Here is a 21,029-nt window from a genome sequence, read left to right on the forward strand (position 1 = left end):
TGCCAACACAAGAAGGGACAACACAGCTCTTGTGCTCAGAGTCTGACTCTCACTGGCATAGAATCTGGAATCATCATTCCCCTTTCTACAGCGATGCTAAAAGAGCAGTCTGCCAGGCTCCCACTTACTCTGCACCTCTTTTTTCTGATTCACAGCAAAAAAAGTCAGATATTACAAATCCCCTAGCACAGCCTGAATAATGCTGACCCTGGATAGATGCCGCTTTCGACCATGTACAGCTAAGAGGAAGCATCCAAGAAATGCCTTCTAAGTTGAGGGACTCATTCTTCTCAGACATCCTTCTGCAGTCTAACTATCTGTATGGGCAGGGTAGAAATGATCTTCATCTTTAGCCCCCCATTCCCACAACTTTTTCTAGATGCACAACACACCTCAGAGAACAAAAAAATCTGCACCTAACCTGCCACATGGAAGTCATGTGACTTCTGGCAAGTGGCAGTAACAGCTGGAGCTGAAAACAGCAGGAGAAGCATCTGGCCAAACTGGCTGCACAGAGTATTAACAGCTCCCTGCTGAACTTCACTGCTAGTGAAAGTACCATAGAAAACAGAAGTTCAGCCAAGAGATAGTGCAGCTGCTCCACCAGTCCCCCAGACTAGAAACTGCATGAGTCTGCAGCTTCATCTACTCTACAACAGCAGTCACTTGCAGATGGCAATCTACCTGAGCGTATATCCACAGCTCAAAATTCAGCTAAACTTGCAAAGACAAATAGTTCAAACAATAACTCATTAAACACTTGTGGGGCTGGAGCTGTGTTGCATTTCAAACCATAAACTTAACAGAATGCAGACACATGACTCCTGAAGATCTATGGAAAAGTTTTCAACTACTATAAAATTATCAATGGAAGTGCTTGACACTTATCTCACCATCATTGTGATAAGCTCTCTCTCCCTATTCTGTAACAGACATCTACATTCTTCTGTAGACTCCACTTATATTTAAAAGGCAGAGACAACTATGCACCTGGCCTTACAAAACTCCACAACCACAAATAGCTCCTTAAGTTGCATTTTGACTTTTGAAGAAATTTGAAAGAATTTTGAAAAAATTAATTCCCAAACTCTTTATTAAACTGCAGCAAAGTCTGTATTAACTATGGGGCGAAAAGTGTCTTCTACACAACAGCACTAAAACGTTAAATACCAAAATAACACTAACATTTATGAGAATTTAATTAATCTGTGCTCAGATAACCCTCCCCTCTCTTTCCTCCATCTCTACAAAAATTCAATTAGCTAGTGTAAAGGTCAATTTCCTAATTGTGAAATAACACGTGTTCAAAAATGATTTTTTTAAAGTATGATTTTTAATGCAACTTACTTGAAGTTTTGCTAGCTGAGCTGTGCGAGACACTATTTTGTTGTAGGGGTCAATGATTTTGACTCTAATTCTAAAAATAAGAGAAAATTATTTATAGCAGGGTTAATAAACAGCATTACAGAACATAAGAATTTATACTTTCTAATTGCATAATGAATGTCATACCTATCAACAGTGCTTTGTAGAGCACCAATTCTAGTTTGCATCATTTGAAGTACACCTGCAAAATAAAGCAGATTTTTTACATGGAACACTCATCAGCTATAGAAAGAGTTTTTCTTCAAATCACTGTAACTACTGCAGACTACTTTAGCATAAACCAAAAACAATTTACCCCTTTATATCAGAGCATCAGAGAGACCAAAATTGGTAAGCATATTGGGAAATAAACTGAGCAGGTCACTTACTGAATATTATGGAAAATGTATTGGTAGACATATACATAAACCCACAAAATAAATATCACTCCAAATTCCATCATCTGTGAAGTTTAAAATAATAGTTATAGGATGCTTCTTTCTAAGTGAATGCTGATCTTCGGTTCAAATTATATAACCTGATATAAACACCTGAATATAAAAATGGCATAACCTATTTAACACTATTTATTTAACATACTGACTAGGACAAAGAGGACTGAGAAGATAAATAATTCTATTTCAAGGTTTTCTTCCCAGGCATAAGCATCTTTAGCAAAAAGTAAGGTATCAATACCATTCTAAGGTCATCTAATTTAGATTACAAGCAGAGCAAACTACTGTAATCATGTTTGTTCCACATTAGTTTGGCAATGCAGCACAAGGAAAGCCAACAAGCATGCCTGTTCTTTCCTTGGTAAATTGCAAACAAAGTAGTAGGGGACAGGAGTCATTTTTGCAATACAGAATCAGCCTGCTGAGAATTTAATTAAGTTAGACAAACCCAGGCCTATGAAATTATTTTTGTTCCAGTTACTGTTAGCGTTCTAAAACATACTACATCTTTGTAAAGCCCTGTTTACAAGCATGTCATCATTAAATTAGATAATTTATGCAGCATGATAGAGTAAGATGGAAGACAAACAAAACTACTGCTAATAGTTATATTCAGGTTGTTCTGTACTGTGACTATCTCAGTCATTTTGTATAGATATGAAAATTCTTGTCTTCTCCGTATTTTAAAACTATAAACTTACCTTAGTGACAGGCTCCTGTGTTCACTGTTACTTATACATGGTATGGCATGCAATAGACCATGAGGATGAAGATATGAAATACAGTGAAAATCTGGAAAAATAGGGTGCATTGTCTACCCCACACTGCAATAATGGGGGAGGGCCAGTGGCACAACACTGCTGCATCTATGGCTGTAATACTGCTATTAAGCATACAATAGCCCTCCTCTCAGAGGACAGAATAAGGATGGGTGAAAAGACACTCTCCCTCCTCCAACTGCTCTGGAAGATACATGATGATATCATTTAGCCTATCTTAAAATAACAGGTAGCTCAAGATATCTATTGAACTACCTACAGGCAGAAAAGAATATGTAGACCAGAGCTGTGTACCATTAAAAAAGTACACAGGCCTAAAAAAGAGAAGACTCTACAAGCTGGGTGTACTAATTTGAAAATGTTTAATGAGATTCACTTTCACACATCCAAATGACTATGCTGTGAATTAGCTCCATAATCTTCACTTGCTAACTCACTTGATAAATATACCAAGAGCTATGCATTTCTAACTTCACAATTAAAAAATCTGTTGGCATTTATCTTTTCTTTTTCTTACAAATCTTGACTCAGTGTTTCCTTTAAGAGCATAACCTTAAGTAAATGGGAAAATTCCAACAAATTTGAGGTGAACTGAATTTTATGTTTACTTTGCCATATTAGTTGTAAAATATGCATTATTTACCACACCTGCCTTATAGAAATGTTTCCTAACTGACTAGTTGTTTTGAAGTACATCGTTCTTTCCTCAGAGCAATTTCAGGCAGGAATGAATTCAGAAAAAAACATCATTTCAGAAAACAGAATTCCACTGAGTACAAAATGCTGAAGATTGTTACTGGGAGGTATTTATTAATCACAAGATTGACTACACATTCCTGTCTACTTCTTATTTGGAGAATGGGCACATATTTCAGTCTTTTATGCTTGATTCTCCAACTGTGTAAAAAGTTATTCAGGAGCTACCATTACTAGATTAAATAGCCTTTTTTTTTTTAATTTCACAGCTATATGCAATTACTGACACAAAACTGTGTATACTCAAGCAGCTCCAAAGACTAAAGATACAACTATCAGTTACCAGAAACTCTGGTTATGCCAAAACCTGAAAGCAGAAAAGGAACAAAGATAAATTACTTACCAAGTAACAAAGGGGAAAATGGAACATGCTATAGAGATTCTAGCATGTTACAGAGGTAAATATCTGTCTGCACAAAAAAACACAATACCAAACCACATGACATTCTCAGCAAAGTGACAAAGAGCAGAATGGCAGGTTTAATGAGCTCCTGGGACAAGAACAATATACTACAACCATCTTCTATAGTCAATAGTTCCAAAGCAAGGCCTTTGAAAATCAGCAATTTATGTTAAAATCCACATCTCAAACAGTAGAATAAAACAAAAGTATGTATTTAACTTAGTAGCCCTTTACTAGTATAAAATATCCCAACACAGCTCAGATTATGTGTTATAGCCTCTTTGGTTAAGATCTGCAAACTATGCAACACATGTATACGCAACAGAAAATTGGTGCTTATGGCAACAGATGGCCACCAATACTGCAACAAAATTAGGCATATTTAGAAAAATATATTAAAAGGTCAAAAAAGGCTTTATTGCTAAAGTTGCTCAGAACATAATCAAAATACATCTTCCTGTGAAGCAGCTACTCCAGAGAAGTATCAGCCAAATCTCCTTGGAGCTCCATCTACTGTCATTAAAAAAAAAAACAACCAAACAAAAAAAAAATCAAAAAACAGCAAACCAAAAAGCTGCCACATGTTACTCCTCAGAAATCAGACCTGGAGCTTTAACACTGGGGGCCAAAGTTGGCAGTGAATGATGTTCCCTGCACAGATCGTGATTCCTCCACTGTAAGGATAGCCAGCATAATATAACAATATTTACCTTCCAGGGATTCAATTCCAGTAGCTTGGGCCAACAAATCTTCATGTCTTGCAACAACCTTAAAAAAACAATATAGAAATCAAAAGAGAAAAATGGGGACATGAGCCTAAAAGAAGTATTAAATTTATTACCATCATTCCTACATTAGGCATTTAAGTATCAGCATCCCTACATTAGCCAGATACAGGAAAGAGGTACATCTTACAGGAGAAAGGGTTTTAATAACACAAGGTGTTTTAATTCACAAAAGCAGCGAGCTCAAAATGAGAAGAGGGTCAGTAACTAATTAAGATGTGCATCAGAGCTGACATCTTAATTAAAGCCAGCAGAACAATCACATTTCAACACATCTTCATATTTAATAACAGCTGTAAATGTGAACTTACTAATCACACCATAACATATGTTAATTTTTTTCTATTTATGACATTTATAAACTAGTTCCCAAAGAACTTATCAACTGGGGCAGGGGGAGGGAAGAAGCAGGTTTTGAAACTACACACAAACTTCGCAAGTGTTCTTCTTGTAATGTCTACTGTGGATTTATGATTCCTGCATAGAAAAAACCTTTTTCTATCTAAAAAGCCTTTCTGAAGGTATAGAAGCATGTTAACATAGGTTATATCTGCCTAGTTTAAAGGAAAGTCTTAGGGTTTATGTTACTCTTCAGCACACAATGTAAGGGTACAAGTTCTCTCTGTCCTCTCACAATGCCATGCTGAAACATGGCCTCAGGTGTTTTCGACAGTTGACACAATCATTTGGAAAGAGTCTTCCATCTACCAAGAAAGAGTAAAAAACTGAAACAGTACATGGCTGCCTGATAGGAGTATTAAGTGTGGGCTTAATTGAGCTGCCTAACTCACTACTAGTTTAGCTGCAAGTTGTACCTTTAGAAAATGCTTGCAGAGGACACTGGGCAATTCACAAGTTACAAGTTTGTAAGATAACTAAGTTTTTGACTAGTTTATATCAATAACCCCATATGTAATAATAACAGGTAAGCTTTAAACTTACTTGTAAATGCAGCTCTTTATCCAACTGACTGATACCTTGAGCAAGTTTAGCCAGTTGCTCAGCTATCACAGCCTGATGGATGGACTGGGAAGTGTAAGCTTTCACATCAAAATCTTCTCTGAAGAAGTCAGCATAACATTCTGAAAAAGGATTTAGATTTTATATTCACATTTCAGAATAATTAAATAATATCTATAGCCCTACAGTATACAGTTGTCTGATCTTCAATTTCTTCAGTGTAACCGTGAATGTTTTTTACATCAGTACAAGGATCCAAGGAGACCACAATCATGAGAACCAAGTTTGGAACTTGCAACTGGGCTTCGTGTTTGTTTTGGGTTGTTTGGGGTTTTTGTGCAAATACAGAAAAAGACACACATTTCTTTATTCCCCACACCCTTCTTTTGAGCAGAATACACTAAAAAGTATCAATACCTTATTTTCTCAAACTTTAAAGTGTAACCAGGGTGAAGCTGTTGAGCCTGTACCCATAACCAAGCACACCAGGCAGCTGCAGATCACTGACAAGTAGCATGGAACAAAACTTCATTAAATCATACTGGATTTCGACAACGGTGTGAGTTTATAAAACAATTATGAAATGATACTGCAATTATGACTCTGGATGAAGAAAGACGAGAGTTCCCAGCTACTCTTAATTCAACCGAGCACCTTCGCCTTTCCTTCCAGTGTAATTTTTTTCTCTTTGGGAGCAGTCGAGCCCCAGCACACACTCGCACACCGCAGCGCCGCGGTCCTTCCCCACGCCGGGGCACTCGCTCCTCCGCCCCAACTTCCCGTGACTCGCCGGCGACCCCGCCCGCCCGGCCCAACGCCGCCCTCGCAGGGGACCCTCCGGGCCGCCGCGACGGGCCCCCGGCGTGGTCGTGCCGGCGGGGGCTGTCCCCGGCGCTGCCCCCCACGCCCGCGGCCGCGCCTCACCGTCCGCCCGCAGCTCGGCGAGCGCCGGGGCGGGGGCGGCCCCCGCCTCCTCCATGCTGGCGGTGCCGGAGCCCGCGCGTCACTCCCGGACGCGGCGCGCGGCGATGATGGCGAAAGCGCGCGACGGAGCGGGCGGTGGCGGCGGCACGTGGTGAGGGGGCGCCGGGAGCGAGCGCGGGCCGGGCCGGGCCGGGCCGGGGGGCAGTGCCGAGGGATGAACCGTGCCGGGGGATGAACCGTGCCGGGGGATGAACCGTGCCGAGGGATGAACCGTGCCGAGGGATGAACCGTGCCGAGGGATGAACCGTGCCGGGGGAATGCCGTGCCGGGAGGGACCGTGCCGGGAGGGGCCGTGCCGGGAGGGGCCGTGCCGGGGAGAGCCGTGCCGGGGAGAGCCGTGCCGGGGGAAGCGGCTTCTGGCGGACGCCTCACCAGAACGAACACAAGTGCTGCATCAACCGTGTTGCTCTGCAGCGTGGCCTGTGAGAATGTGAGAAATGAAGTGGTGATTCGTGTGAATCAAATAACACTTAACCTATGTATGTGTGTCTGCGAGCAATGCAGACAGAGACCATGGGATTATTACAAAGAAAAGTTTTGAAAATCAGCTAAAATAAAGCATGGAAGTAAAGTTTAACGATGTAATTATATAACAGTAAGCTTTTAGATAACAGCCTGTTCTAACAACAAAATTTTAAGCTTTAAAACTACCTTGTAGCCTTTGTATAATCAGACCCGCAGCACACCCAGCACGCTGTAAACACTTGCTCACCTTTTATCGAACAAATTAATAAATTGGCTATATTGCTTGACGTATCGGCAAGTCTAGCATTTTCATTTATGAGAAGAAGTAGCTGAATGACAAACGTTTCAGACGCTGTTTGTTTTTCCAGATGCTGAAAAGACTTTTAATTATACATGATTGGTGACATCAGGGAAACTAAAGAATGCCAACTAAGAGATCCCATGGATTTGTTTAGTTCTGGGCAAGTTGTAAAAATATGTGCTCCTATGGTTCGCTATTCAAAGTAAGTAACTATCATGTCAGCTGTTTTCAGTGTATTTTCTCTGTTTAGAAGCTTGTTTCTCAAATGTATCTTGACTAAAAATGAATTATTACCTTCTCTTTTATTTAAGACAGAGGTAGCTGTGGGACATGTTTTATTTACGTATTTTCATCACAGATATACACATGTAATATTCAAAAATCCCCACAATACTGTGTGTTAGAACAGCATTTTAGGATAGCTAATCAGAAAAAATCCTTAAGTATTTACCTCTTAATCTTCATGTGTCTGCAGGTTGGCTTTCAGAACTCTGGTTAGGAAGTACAGTTGCGATTTATGTTACACACCAATGATAGTGGCAGCTGATTTTGTGAGATCTGCAAAAGCCAGAGACAGCGAATTCACAACAAATAAAGGTATTTTTAATAAACATTTTAATAATTATTTTTAATAAACCATTGCCTTGAAAATGGTTTTATATTACCTATAAAACAGAATGTTTTATATAGACACAAAAGCCAGACTTGCCATGTGAATGAAGTCAGTCACATAACTTGACATCTGTTAACAATTTTGGTATACTGTCTGATTATTAAACCACAGAAATACTCTTAAGTGAAAGTAAGCACAGTTCAGTGATAGTGGGTCAAATTAAATAGTGGAAAACCTTGTCTCCACCTGAAATCAAGGCCTCCAAAGTGATTTGTATCTGGGGGTTGACCGCACATAGCTGCTCACTCATTCCTCCTTCATTCTCCCTGCAGCACAGGGGGAGAATGCGAAGAGCAAATGCAAAAAAAAAATAGTTTGTCAAAAAAAGGTAGCTTAATACGTAAAGGAAAGAAAAAGGGAAAGAAACAAACAAGTTATGCAAAGGCAGTCACTTCCTACTAGCAGACCAATGCCCAGCCACTCTCCAAGCAGTAGCCACTCTGGAACAAAAATTCCATGTCCCAACCCGCTTTTTTACTTTCCCTATTGTCGCACTATATTAGGAATGGTGAAAGTACAAGAGAGACTCTCTAGCTTGGTTGCAAAAGAGAGGAAGTTTTATTTTTCCAGATCTTCTTTTATAGGCAGTTCTGAGAAGGTCCGAAAGGTAAAACTCTCATTGGTCATTAAACTAACACATCACCATCATTGGACAATTAAGAACACCAGCCCTTGACTGTTTCTTGCACGTAAACAACAGGGCAACAACAGCTGCAAAGGTTTTTTTCCTTCTCTAAGGACTGTTTGGATTTCTTCTTAGGGTTTCTCACTTACTTGACGATTGTCAGTTTCCATACCCTATCATTCCAGTTTCCTTGCTGAGGAATGTTCTACAGTATGGAATATTCCTTGTTCCTATTGAGATCAGCTGTCATAGCTTTGTCCACTACAAACTTCTTGCCCACCCCAGTCTGTTTGTTGAGAGCAGAGGAAGCAAAGTGAAAAAAATGGGAAGTTCTGTATGTACTGTGCATGTACTTTGCAACAACACCCAAAACAACTGCGAATTATGAACATTGGTTTTATCACAAAATCCAAAATGCAGCACCACACAGGCTACTATAAACAAACTTCAAATAAATTTGACAATTAACTCTCTCACAGCTAGACCAGGTACATGATGACAGTAAGATTATTTTTCTAGCAAATGTTTCATGTGTGTTTCAGAGACAACTGTTTAACTCATTGCCAGGAAAAGTTTTCTAGTCTCTAATAAGGGTGTTAGTAAAGGTGAAAAAACTAATAGACCAGCCATTGATACAGGGGAGTCAAGGACTGACAAAAGAAGGGTTTCACGTGAGCCAGACTGGAAAGTGGAACAGGCAGTTGGTTGATGACTCAAGATACGAGCACAAGAAAGCACAAAAGAGGCTTGAAGTTTAAGCATGGCTGGGGTTGAGGGGGAGAAGCAAGGCTTCAGGCATGGTTCAAAAGAATAACCAGAACACATATTAAAAGAAGTATGAGGACTTGCACAGTGTCATGGCCGTAAAGAGATCTGAAGTATGTGGGAAGAGGTGACAAGAACAATACAGATCTGTTGGCATGAAGTGGCTGCAGCAGAACGGTGTGACAGGAATGTACGAGCATAGGCTGCAACTGGAAGAATGAAAAGCGCCACTAACATGCAAGGAAGATCAGCATGTAGGGTCTATAAAGTGGGATGATTTAGTCTATTCAGGCCTCAGAATTTGTGGTTTCATAAGTGTATATGTAATAGGGAAAGTGTATTTCACTGTTTCAGCATTGACTATGTACTGTGGTGCATTATTCAAATAGAACAATTACAGAGAAAATTTGCATTGGAAAGCACAGGTAGACTCTTAAGAGTGGAATGCAACTTCAAAAATAACTCATTGTGTGTAAAAATAAATGGGTAAGAATATAACTGATTCAAATATGGCTCAAAGCTCCACTGTTACTAGTTTGCCCCCCTTGAATTTACTTACATTTCTGATCTACACAAAGTGCAGTGGCATTGAAGTTCTACAGGCCAGATGTGGAGTGTGTTCTGGGGTGTGCTGGGACAGGGAAGGAGGAGATGAAATGTTTTAGTGATGTAAACAACATCTTTTTCCCTACTCGGTTCATTTATGCTGTCCTTAATTTTACAGGCCTGTAAAACATTCTGCCTTATGCTTTGACCAGATTAGAGTATTTACATTATTAGCATTTATACTTTTCATGTGGTTTTATTTTTAACTTGCTGGCTGTTTGGGGATTTTGTCTTCTAATTAGTGGAGTAGGTTTGCAATTTATGTTTTACAGTTTCTTCTGCATTAATGTTTCTTTGTTATGTATTTCTCAGATAGAGGTTCTTTGTGGCTGCTGCTAAAAAATTTTATGTGGCTAGACTCAGTATTTTTATTACTTAATGCTCAACAAAGAGAAACTAGGCATGTGGGCTTATTTTAAAATATTAGTTATAACAATGTAAATCTCTTCAGCTAGAGCACTGTATTACAGTGACACTTTTGAAAATATGCATGCAATTTTTTTGCTTACTGGATTTTTAGGTAACTTGTAGAAGTGTCTCAGCTTGATTGAGAAGGTACTGGTGGCCTTTCTTACTTAATCTCCACCATTTCAATAATTACTTATTTTCCTCTAAAATGGAAAAATGTTCAGAAAGCACTTGTGATCTCTTCAGTGCCAGGAGTGCACTTGCTTTGTGCATTTGCTGGATCATCTCTTTCCATCAGTGCTCAAATACCATGCTGCTGCTTCTTAACTACAGCAATTGTTTATATGGAAAGTGAGTGCTAAGACTGCTTGAGATACTTGAGATGCCTTTAATGTAATGCAGTAGCTGTAAAAGAGGAGAGCATGTTCCAAATGACCATCTGGCTCTCTGCAGGGGCTTAGTAAATCACAAGTAGTTCAGCAGACCCAAGCTGAGGAGCACCGGCACTTTCGTTTCTCACTTGAGACAAAGCTGCTAGAGCTGCTTCTGCACACGTGTGCTCATTCCAACTCTGCGTGTCACATTGTGGATAAAAAATAGACATGTTGGCACAGAAAAGGAAAATGATGGGCTGGGATGAGGAAGGGCAAAGCTTGTGGGTGTTTCAGTTCCTTCCTGAAGGGTTAATGGTTCTGTAAGCAAGTTTCCCTCCGGGTAAGACAGACAGCTGTGTCAGCACAGGAAAGGGGCAGCATGCAGATAACAAGGGGCAGACTAGAAAGGGAAGCTTGAAGGCTGCTGAAAATTAGAGAATGCCTAGTTTCATAGATGGTCTTTGTGAGATTAGCAACTGACCAGTTTCAGTCAGAAAGTGTATGTTAAGCCAGCAACTGTGTAGGACACCTATATTTGTCTGAATTCCCATCTCTGTTAATAGACATACTCATTTAGTGTGAGGCCAGCTACCTTTGTATATTTGCGACTGGGAGCTTACAGAATCACAACGCAGATGAGCTTGGAAGGACCTCTGTGGGTCAGGTTGTCCAGTCACCCTCCATGCAGGGTCATCTGTACCTGGTTGCCAAGACCATGGTCAGACAGCTGTACAATATACAAAAAAAGCATTCAACAATTTAGAACTTGTTCTTTTTATTTTCTGGGAATTTTTAAATCTCTAAATATATTTTCATTTGTGTAGGTGATCACCCACTGATCGTTCAGTTTGCTGCTAAAGAAGCACAGGTTTTATGTGATGCTGCCCGTATCATCTGTCCTTTTGCTGATGGAATAGACCTAAACTGTGGCTGTCCTCAGAGGTAAAGTTTTGAAAAAGCTGGGTAAATATGATGAAATAATTAATGAGACTAAAGAATGACAGTCTTCCTATCCATCATAATTTCTGTCTTAACCTAAAAATAGATTTCAGGAGATTAAGAGCTTTTTAAGATGTCAGGAATGTCTATGTGCTAAAGCACTGTTCTGAGTGCTCCCAGACGCCTGTCACCATGGTGAGACTGGGAGAACTATATGTATTTGCCAAATTGCCTTTTTTAATTTCTGAGATACTGAGTGTTGGCTCAGAAGTGTACATCCCTTCTCAACAACTGTTCAATGTGCACTACCAAAAAGAGCTTGCTGCAAATAATTTGCAGAGTGTTTTGAATCATGATGTAGCAATTTCCAGAATAATGAGGCAAGTCTGTCACGTCTCAAACATCTGCAAGTGAAGGATAGTACTTTAAATAAAATTATACAGATAAAGTACTGAAAATAATTTCTTCCATCTTGTATTAAATTTGTAAGTACAGTGAATTAGTGATGTACTTCTCACTTAAACTGATAAAGATTTTGTCTTGACAGTGAAACAGAGTAGTAAGATTCTTCCTGACTGGTTCAGTTGAGAACTATCTATTACGTGTTTCTCAGGTAGTTTTTTTCTAAATGAAAACCTGAAAAATGTAGGAAAGTAAAAGATAATATTACAGTGAAAATACTTATTTTTTCTATTATAATTAGGTTTTCTTGAATTAAAACTGTAGTGTTTGAGAAGACTTTTCTAGACTGATCTGAGACTTCTGCATGGAAGTATTGGGGTTTTTTTTTAAGTTAACTACAGTTAAGTATGTCAAACTCTCTGTTCCTTTTAGGCCAAAAATACATACTTACATTTGAATCCTTTGTTTCTTGTGCATATTAGTTTCAAAATAACAAAAGTTAGTGTACTTTATATGCCTTTATAAGAAAAATTATTTTAAAAACTGCTGCTGTTAAGTGGAAGCAAAGGTTATTTTTGCCTTTGCAAAATAGTGAGACCAGTATCTCATTAAAATAATGGCCTCACTTGCACTTCAAAAAATCCTCCTTTTTAATCTGAACTTGTCATCTGTTTAAAAAAAAATCCATGACAAGGAAAGGGGAAACATCAAATTATTTTTTTAAATGCATGCACTGTAGATTAAATTTTAATTTATCTTCCTTATGAGTCCATTCTGTGGACAGAAAATTGAACTTAAAGAGATTTGTAACTTATCCAAAGTTCTAGTAGCACAATGGAGACTGAACCAAGATCTAGAAGCTGTACCAAACTGCAAATAAATAATTGATCTACAGCCAGTACTACCTCTGTTTACTTAACCACACATCATGAAGTCATAAGGAAAGAAACTGATGTATGTAACTGATACTGCTTTGCATTTCTTCAAATGCAGAATATGAATGTTCTTTTTCTTTTAAAGATGGGCGATTTCAGAAGGTTATGGTGCTTGCTTAATAAATAAACCTGAGCTTGTTAAAGATATGGTGAGACATGTACGGAGTCAGATCGACAACCCTAAATTTTCAGTATCCATTAAAATAAGGTAGGTCTAACTTAAGTGCTGTTTGTGGTACATAGAATTCTTTTTTTTCCCTTAAAGAATTTAATGTAATGGTAATATTTGTAATTCTGTTAATGCAATACTAGTTATAGTAAGATCCTTACATGTGAAGACTGCTGATTTTTTTGACTCAGATATCTGAGGCAGGTAATACAAAACTTAGAACTAGCACAGCCTTTGACTACTTACCCAGATAACATACTGTAAGCAAAGATTCTCTTGTAATCCAAACAACATGAAAGTACAAGTTAAAAGACTACGGCTTCTATAAAAGAAAAGCAATGCAGTGTATGTCATCACAAGGATTTGCTTTAGAGCTATTAGAGAGCAAAGCCACAGTTGCAGTTGGGTATAAAGGGATGGGTAACAAAACTGGGAACTGCTCCCACAGCTGCTGTAAGGAATACATTCTGCTTTCCTACATCAGCTTCTAAACTTCTGTGGACTTGTTTTGTATTGCTTTGTGTGCAGCCCAGAGAAGAGAAGGCTCCAGGGAGACCTTGCAGCAGCTTTCCAGTACCTAAAGGGAGTCCAGAAGAAAGATGGAGACAGACTTTGTGCAAGGGCATGATGTAACAGGACAAGGGGGAATGGCTTCCAACTGAAAGAGGGCAGTTTTAGATTAAATATTAGGAAGAAATTCTTTACTGTGGAGGTGGTAAAGCCCTGGAGCAGGTTGCCCAGAGAAGTTGTGGATGCCTATCCTTGGAAGTTTGTACAACCAGGTTGCATTATCTCTGAGCAACCTGGTCTAGTGGAAGATCTACTACCTCCCTATACCAGGGGCTTGGAACTGGCTGGTCTTTAAGGTTGCTTCCACCCCAAACCATTCTATGATTCTATGACCATTCTTGATCCATTATTAAACCATATATCCTATGTGGGTCTTGCTATTTGTCATTTAAGTTTCAACTCAGTTTCCAATCCTTCTGGAAAGGGGAACTATTATAAATTGGATTTTTTTTTTTCCCCACAAAATATGCAAACTCATGGTGTTGATTTTAGATTTTTTGGGTACCCTTGCTCAATCTTTATAAAATTTACCATGTACATTACAGAGATGTAATTGGGAACTGTTTAAATTAAATACACGTTTTCATACACTAAACTCACATATCTTAAAAAAAAACAAAAATCAAACACTGTTTTCCAACAGTAATATTGTCTTTATTCTGTTATTTATGGAGATCTATGATAATTCCTCCTTATGGAGGAGTGCTTTTTATATAGGCCAGGAAACTTACTACCTAATGCTTTTATTCCTTGCAATTTTAGGATCCATGAGGACTTAAAAAGAACAGTTGACCTGTGTCAAAAAGCTGAAGCAGCTGGAGTTTCATGGATTACAGTACATGGGAGAAGTATAGAAGAAAGGCATCAACCTGTACATTATGATGCAATTAAAATAATTAAACAAAGCATGTCTATACCTATTGTGGCTAATGGAGACATTAAAACTTTAAAAGATGCTGAAAATGTTCATCACTTAACAGAAGCAGATGGTAAGATTAAACATACTCTGTTTTCTAAGTAAATTTACCAGATTTCAAGGTATTTATTTTGGATATAAGTAGGACAGGATTTGAGTGATTTCTCTCCTTACTGAGACAAATGAAAGAAAAACTCATAAGCAGAATCACTGGTAATCATCAGAACACTAGAGTACTGCTATTCAAAGCCACAAATAATTATTTCCGAGGCAAATTACAAAAGCTGTGATTAATTATGCTATCTCATCATTCAGTAGTGGAGTTCAGGGAGACCTTCAGACATTCTGTCTCTTTATGGAGCTGATCATCTTTTAAAGAACTGTAAACTTCCACGTGGAAATCTCTACTTCCTGTACATGGGAGCAGATTTCTTACAGTAAGAATACAGTGGAAAAGGGATATATTGTTAAGCCAGATGGTTAACTTCAAGGACACAGTGAGGCACTGAACTTTCAGTCATAAAATTTGGGATTTTTTTTCACTTATTTAGTCACAATAGATTTCTGCAACTGTCGTGGTTTCAAGACAATATGGAAATTTGGTTTATGTTCTGAAGAGTTAATCTGTATCTACAGACATTGTGTCTTCCAGCTAGAGAAAAACAGGAAAGAAAACAGTACCTGTGGCAGGTTGCAGCTGACACTGTTGCTGCTTAATAGCAACAACAGAAATTGAACTGAACTGCCTGCTGCTTACAGTGACTTTTCCCCCAAATACAGAGCAAGAAGGAAATGTATAATAGAAAAAAATGTTGTCATAATCCAGCTGGCCTTCTTCAGTAGTAAAAATATTAAGCATTTGTCTTTTTCTGTCATAGACAATGACAAAAGAAATTTTTCATTTTTGATCAGCCTATTTTTTAAGAAAAAATTGAGTGTGATAGATTGTATGTTGATATGCATGCAGGAAAACAGAATCCCTTAATCACAGAAAAATTATAGTAGAACTTGTATGGGTTTATCTGACAGTATGGGATTAGATTTGCAAATACATTACATGCTGTTCAGAAAGATTTACTGCAGATCAAGACTCCTAAAATTTACTTAATTGAGCCATTGATCTCTTAGTAGAAGGACAGTGAAGAGACTGAGTTGCACAGAAAATTATTGGTTCTCTTTCCATTGTAATTTTATATTATAAAGTCAATAAAGTGTGTAGCAAATAAAAACAAAGTATTAATTAGTTGCAGTTTCAGAAGAAGGGAAAAAATGCTTCTGTTGTGTTTTGTTTCAGAATTTCTGGAATGTGTTGATAGGTATTGTAGATACTCTGAGGTCTGCCTTGTTCAATGAATTTCTCTGATACAGCTGTAATACTCACCCCATTGTTCTCCCATTACCATCTGTAAGCTTTGGGTGGTTGTCCTAACGGGTGCTGTACAAAGTCTACAGGAAGACTGAGCATAAAATTCAAACTAGAATGTAACTTACTGCTTTAATTTGTAATTTGAAGGTATAATGGTGGCTAGAGGACTCTTGGCAAATCCAGCTATGTTTGCAGGATATGAAGAGACACCTTTTCAGTGCATCCAGGACTGGATTGACATTGCTCTTGAACACGGAACTCCTTTTACGTGTTTTCACCACCACTTAATGTACATGATGGAGCGCATAACTTCAAAACAAGAAAAGAAAGTTTTTAATGTTTTATCAAGTACCTCAGCAGTTCTGGATTATCTGAATGACCATTATGGTTTGTGCTAAATGAAAATATGCTAGTCCTATGTAAAGTTGTATTTTGCAATTGTCGATAAACTGAAAAAGCTTTAATTGGGTTTTTACTTTTCAGTCACATTTGTACACTATTTTCAACACAGCAAAACATTATCATTTGGATGATACTTTATATTTTTATGTCTCCATTTTTCACTCTAGAGAATATTCAAGATTTTACAAATTATTCTAGTTCACTGCTACAGAAAGGACTGATTATTGTAAGGCCCTAATAATTTAATTTTTCACCAGATAATTGCTTACAGCAATATGATTGCAAAACTAGGGCCTTTCTTACATTAAACCTCCTAAAATCAGGACTACTTATAGATAATGCCAGTAATTTCAGACCAAAAGAATACCAAGGGAGCAACTATAAAAGTTTTTGCTTTAGATAACATAAGCTTAAATCCTATCATACTATCCTTCTTTAAATTTGATGTTTCTTTCACAGCCTAAAACTTTGTAACTTACTTATAATTTAGAAAAATTCCATACTTTTTATAGCAAAAGAATCCCAGAATAGATAAACAATTATGGAAAGAAGGAAGAAGGAAAATGAAGAGGGAAAGAAGAAAAAAGAAAAATGGAGAGATAGTTTAAGTACAAACTTAACTGAATTTAAAGAACAAGACTTCTAAGTTCAATCAAACTAAATTCAGGTTTGTTTATCTACTGTAGAATAATTGTATACAAGATTAAATCCCCATCATCTACCAAACCAGAACTTTTTAGGTCAAAGGAAAGCTGACAGATTCTCTCAGTGGGGCTCTTGCAGGCCTTTCTGCCTGCTGGCATGTTGCTTATCAAAGCATGACAGCCACTTGGCTTTGAATCTTTATATAGGAGAGAAATAGTGAAAATTAGAACAAGATAATATTGTTACACACCAGCTGCATTTGTTCTGCAAGGGAAATTTCACAAAAATGTACAGTACAATTACTTGTAATCGAATAAATCTTTTCTTTATATGTTTACACAGAAATTGATACCAAAAATTGCCAGTTTTCTGACTGTGATTGTTCTATGAACAGACATGTGAATAGTTCCAAATTTTCTAAATAAATTACTTGGTTTTGTATGCAGTTGTAATTTTTTTATTATACAGCAATCTGGAGGAGGGAAGGTTGCTTTTGATGCTACTCTCCAAACCTTTTCATAGTCCAGGTATCTTAAATTGACACTTTTTTAAAATGCAGTAGCATAAAATACCTGATCATTTTTCATAATGAATATGTCCGATTTAGGCATATTAACATAAGTTTGAAAGGCATGACCCAAGTCATCAAGTCCAGTTCACTATTCAAGGCAGCAAAGTTACATAACTCTTCTGATATGATCACCTTCCCAATGTGCTAACAAATGGAAAACTACAGACGTGCTTTGGTCTCCTAGGCCAATTGAGACAACCTCTGCAAGCATGTTTGGTGTGTCTCCATTCCTTCAGACAATTATTTTTTCACACTTCTGGATTGTAATATTTTCCTGACATTAGTTGGGCACAATTCTATAGAGCATTCCAGGTAAATTCCCAGCAGTGTCTTCTGCAGTTAATGTTACTTCTAATACTTCACTTTTCCTCAACTAATATTCATCATGTAAATTATGAGCTCCCAATTTTAGAGCAAAAGTCCTTCCAACTATATGACTATGTATTTTGTACTGCCAAATTTCCAGTATCAAGTTCATCCAATTATGTTGCTACACAGTTCTCCTCAGTTCTGAAATGCCTCTGGCCTCCTCTGAAGTAAAACTGTGCAACTGAATTGCAGAAGACAAGGACTTGTAAAAGAATTAACTAAGCCCTTTGTTGCCATTTTTTTAAGAGTTTTATGATTTGGCTAGTGACTATTATATTTAGCAAACTGTCCCATTAGCCTCAAGGAGCAGAGAACAAAAAATTATTATATACAATAAACACAAATTAAAGGCTTTCTTTATTTTCTTTAGTAGTGAGAAAGTTGTATTTTAGAGGCCTGGAAATACCTTGACCTATTTAGGAACTAAGTACTTCATGATTTTTAAAGGCAGCAGTTGTTGTGCCTGTGTGAGATTAATCACAGATTTCTGCCTGAAGTACAAAACCTAGGTTGCGGTAATATTGGTAGTAATTATGGAGTGTTTGATCTGGCCTTTTATGTATCATAAAAGTCAATGGAAGCTCATCATTCATTTTCAGGGGTGAAATGAATTCTACACATTCATTCTGAATTTTGTATGCATCTGAACATACTTCACTGTGTTTCCATAGAATAAACTGTAAAGTTGGGAGTCTTTAAGCTACACTTAACTAACTAGTTAACTAACTAATAAATACATAATAAATAAATAATAATTAGTTATACTTAACTAACTAGTATACTAACTGTATACTGTTCCAATATACATAAATTGCTGAGGATGAGAGTTATTTAGCTACCAGCGTTGTTCTTAGAATATGGTCATATTTCTCCTTACAAGACATTTGAATATGGAAGAATACTAATTTCCAGTTTAAAACCACTGGATATAGTTCTTCTCCTGTATCTGTTACTTTTAACATCACCAAGCAGTCAGTCTTTCTATTTTCTAGTTTTTAAGTGTAACATAAATACAAAGCAAGTAACATAAGATACAAAGTATTGTTTCCTATTTTATGTTCTTTGCCTCCTGTAACTGATCCTGTTATTTATGTTAAACCCCCTACACAACAATACTATATTCTCATTATATCTCTATGTTTTTGCAACATTTATCCTGCTGCAACAACCCCAGCACAAACTATACAATCCTATTTACTGCCTATTGTTAAATTTCTTTGGTCTCTTGGGTTGATGGTTGGGCAAAAGCAGTGTATGATAAGGCTGTCACAGAAACCAAAATAGAACAAGTTTAAACTTCCCTTTTGTTTCAGAAGAGTTATTAGTTGATTCCGCTTCTCATTATCAAACATAGGCATTTCCTATTTCTGCTTCTGAATATTTTGTCACCTCTCTGATGGATGAGGTAAGTATTCTTTTTAACTGTAATGTTTGAAGGTTTGTGAATTTTTTCCCCTAAAGCAGCCAGCCATTATATATATATATATATATATATATATATATATATATACACACACATACATATATATATTTATATAGTATGGCATCATATTAATCATATGGTGGTTCAGTATAAGAGAGACAGCCTTAGATCAACAACCCCGACTCCTACAGCTTCAGTTAGAATTCCTTCCAGGAGCAGCAGAGTGCACTCAACAGGAAAAGAGAGGTCTCACAGCTGTTTGCAGGAGACATTTTTTCAGATCTCATTTTAGGTTGGTGGGTAACATGCATCAGCTGCAGAGGAAGTGCAGACACACTCGAGTCTTTCTGAGATCTCATGAAGCTCCTCAAGTGAAAACACTACTCAAGTCTCTGGCACCGGGGACAAGTGAGCATAGTCCTATCAGTATGAGGCTATGCTAGTGGCAGAGCAGCTTACAGTGCTAGAAAGAGGTGAGTATGCAATCAGAAATGGAAACTTCTCTGTAATTAAAGGAAAGTCTTTATTCACGTTTTAACAGCTTCAGTGAAGTATAGTGGCTGTAGGCTAATAGTTAAAATGTAATAACCAGAACATTCTAAGAGGTTGTGTTTTGTCTATAGTGCTGATAAAATTTGTTTATGAAAATGTGTTTAGATGCCACTTAAAACTGGGTCTATTCCTACTGTGTAGTTTGGATTGAAATGACTCCTTATATCTTTCTCCAGTATTTGTTGTGCATAAACAATTATTTGGGATGTAACCTCTCATCCAGACATTGCTTGGCAGTAACTAGGAAAATGTTGACACACTGGCTCCATCCCCAGGCTGCAGCCCTGGGAAATTTTAAGTAAACAATTTCAGATTGTGAGCAGCTGCAAACAGCTCTGCTCAAAACTGCTTATACAAGAACTTCCTACTCCATGTTAGTTCCGATGGATTAGAGTAACAAAGAACTACTATTCACAGCATTTTATCTATCTCCTGTTGATGGAACTTAATTAGGAAAGAATTCCCCAAAGCAAGTAGTTGTGTCAAAGAGTGCTGGTGATGCTCTTATAAATGAAAAGCTAGACTTGCCAATACATGAAGCAATATAGCAAATTTACTAATTTGTTCGATAAAAGGTGAGCAAATTTTACAGCACTGAGTGCGTGAGGGTCACTGCCCTAAGCAATGCACAAATTCAGGGTTCACATGGTAGTCTTCTTATACTATTCTAGGCACTTCACTTCCTCAGACTTTCAGTTACTTTCTACTTGCTTTTCTTCATAGTCAGCAGTTGTGGTTTTTGAAGCTCTGTTGTTGAGGTGGTCTGAGATGGTTTTCTGATGTCTCTTCAGCCTCCCTCTTCTAAAATATCTTTTTTCCACTAGCATTATTTTGGTAATACAGTTTGTCTAAGAAAGCATATATATATTCTGCTAGTATACATTTTGCAAGTCCTCTTTCAGTCATTTCACAACTTACAGCCAGCATGTGTAAAAAAATGTCATTATAGGGCCTCTTTCTCAGTTATTACAAAACTTAAGCATGTTTAAAAATGCCTCTCAGCTCATGTTCCTCTCAGCTTACTTCCCCTTTTTAAGTGTTTCCAAATTCTTCTATACTCCAAAAA

General features: G+C 37.6%; 2 protein-coding genes across 7 annotated transcripts in view; one reads left to right on the plus strand and one right to left on the minus strand.

Annotated features, from left to right (window-relative positions):
• The window catches only part of COG5 (component of oligomeric golgi complex 5), a 174,843-nt gene extending 168,307 nt beyond the window's left edge, over positions 1-6,536 (minus strand). The window contains exons 1-5 of one of the 2 annotated variants that reach the window (XM_015627190.3): positions 6,428-6,536; positions 5,486-5,625; positions 4,469-4,526; positions 1,513-1,567; positions 1,348-1,417 (exon numbers count right to left, since the gene is read on the minus strand). In XM_015627190.3, the coding sequence (XP_015482676.1) occupies positions 1,348-1,417; positions 1,513-1,567; positions 4,469-4,526; positions 5,486-5,625; positions 6,428-6,482 (378 nt within the window). In that variant the 5' untranslated portion in view covers positions 6,483-6,536. Of the gene's footprint in view, positions 1-1,347; positions 1,418-1,512; positions 1,568-4,468; positions 4,527-5,485; positions 5,626-5,920; positions 5,942-6,427 lie in introns of those variants that run through there. The other variant, XM_015627191.3, reaches the window with a different exon arrangement.
• The window catches only part of DUS4L (dihydrouridine synthase 4 like), a 38,504-nt gene continuing 23,975 nt past the window's right edge, over positions 6,501-21,029 (plus strand). Inside the window, exons 1-7 of one of the 5 annotated variants that reach the window (XM_015627201.1) lie at positions 6,501-6,578; positions 7,321-7,455; positions 7,729-7,850; positions 11,529-11,646; positions 13,066-13,188; positions 14,482-14,708; positions 16,149-17,489. In XM_015627201.1, the coding sequence (XP_015482687.1) occupies positions 7,346-7,455; positions 7,729-7,850; positions 11,529-11,646; positions 13,066-13,188; positions 14,482-14,708; positions 16,149-16,399 (951 nt within the window). In that variant the 5' untranslated portion in view covers positions 6,501-6,578; positions 7,321-7,345 and the 3' untranslated portion in view covers positions 16,400-17,489. Of the gene's footprint in view, positions 6,579-6,613; positions 6,674-6,830; positions 6,918-7,301; positions 7,456-7,728; positions 7,851-11,528; positions 11,647-13,065; positions 13,189-14,481; positions 14,722-16,148; positions 17,490-21,029 lie in introns of those variants that run through there. The other 4 variants (XM_015627204.1, XM_015627203.3, XM_033514202.1 and 1 more) reach the window with 4 other exon arrangements.

Source organism: Parus major, chromosome 1A (assembly GCF_001522545.3).
Source record: "Parus major isolate Abel chromosome 1A, Parus_major1.1, whole genome shotgun sequence".
NCBI lineage: Eukaryota > Metazoa > Chordata > Aves > Passeriformes > Paridae > Parus > Parus major.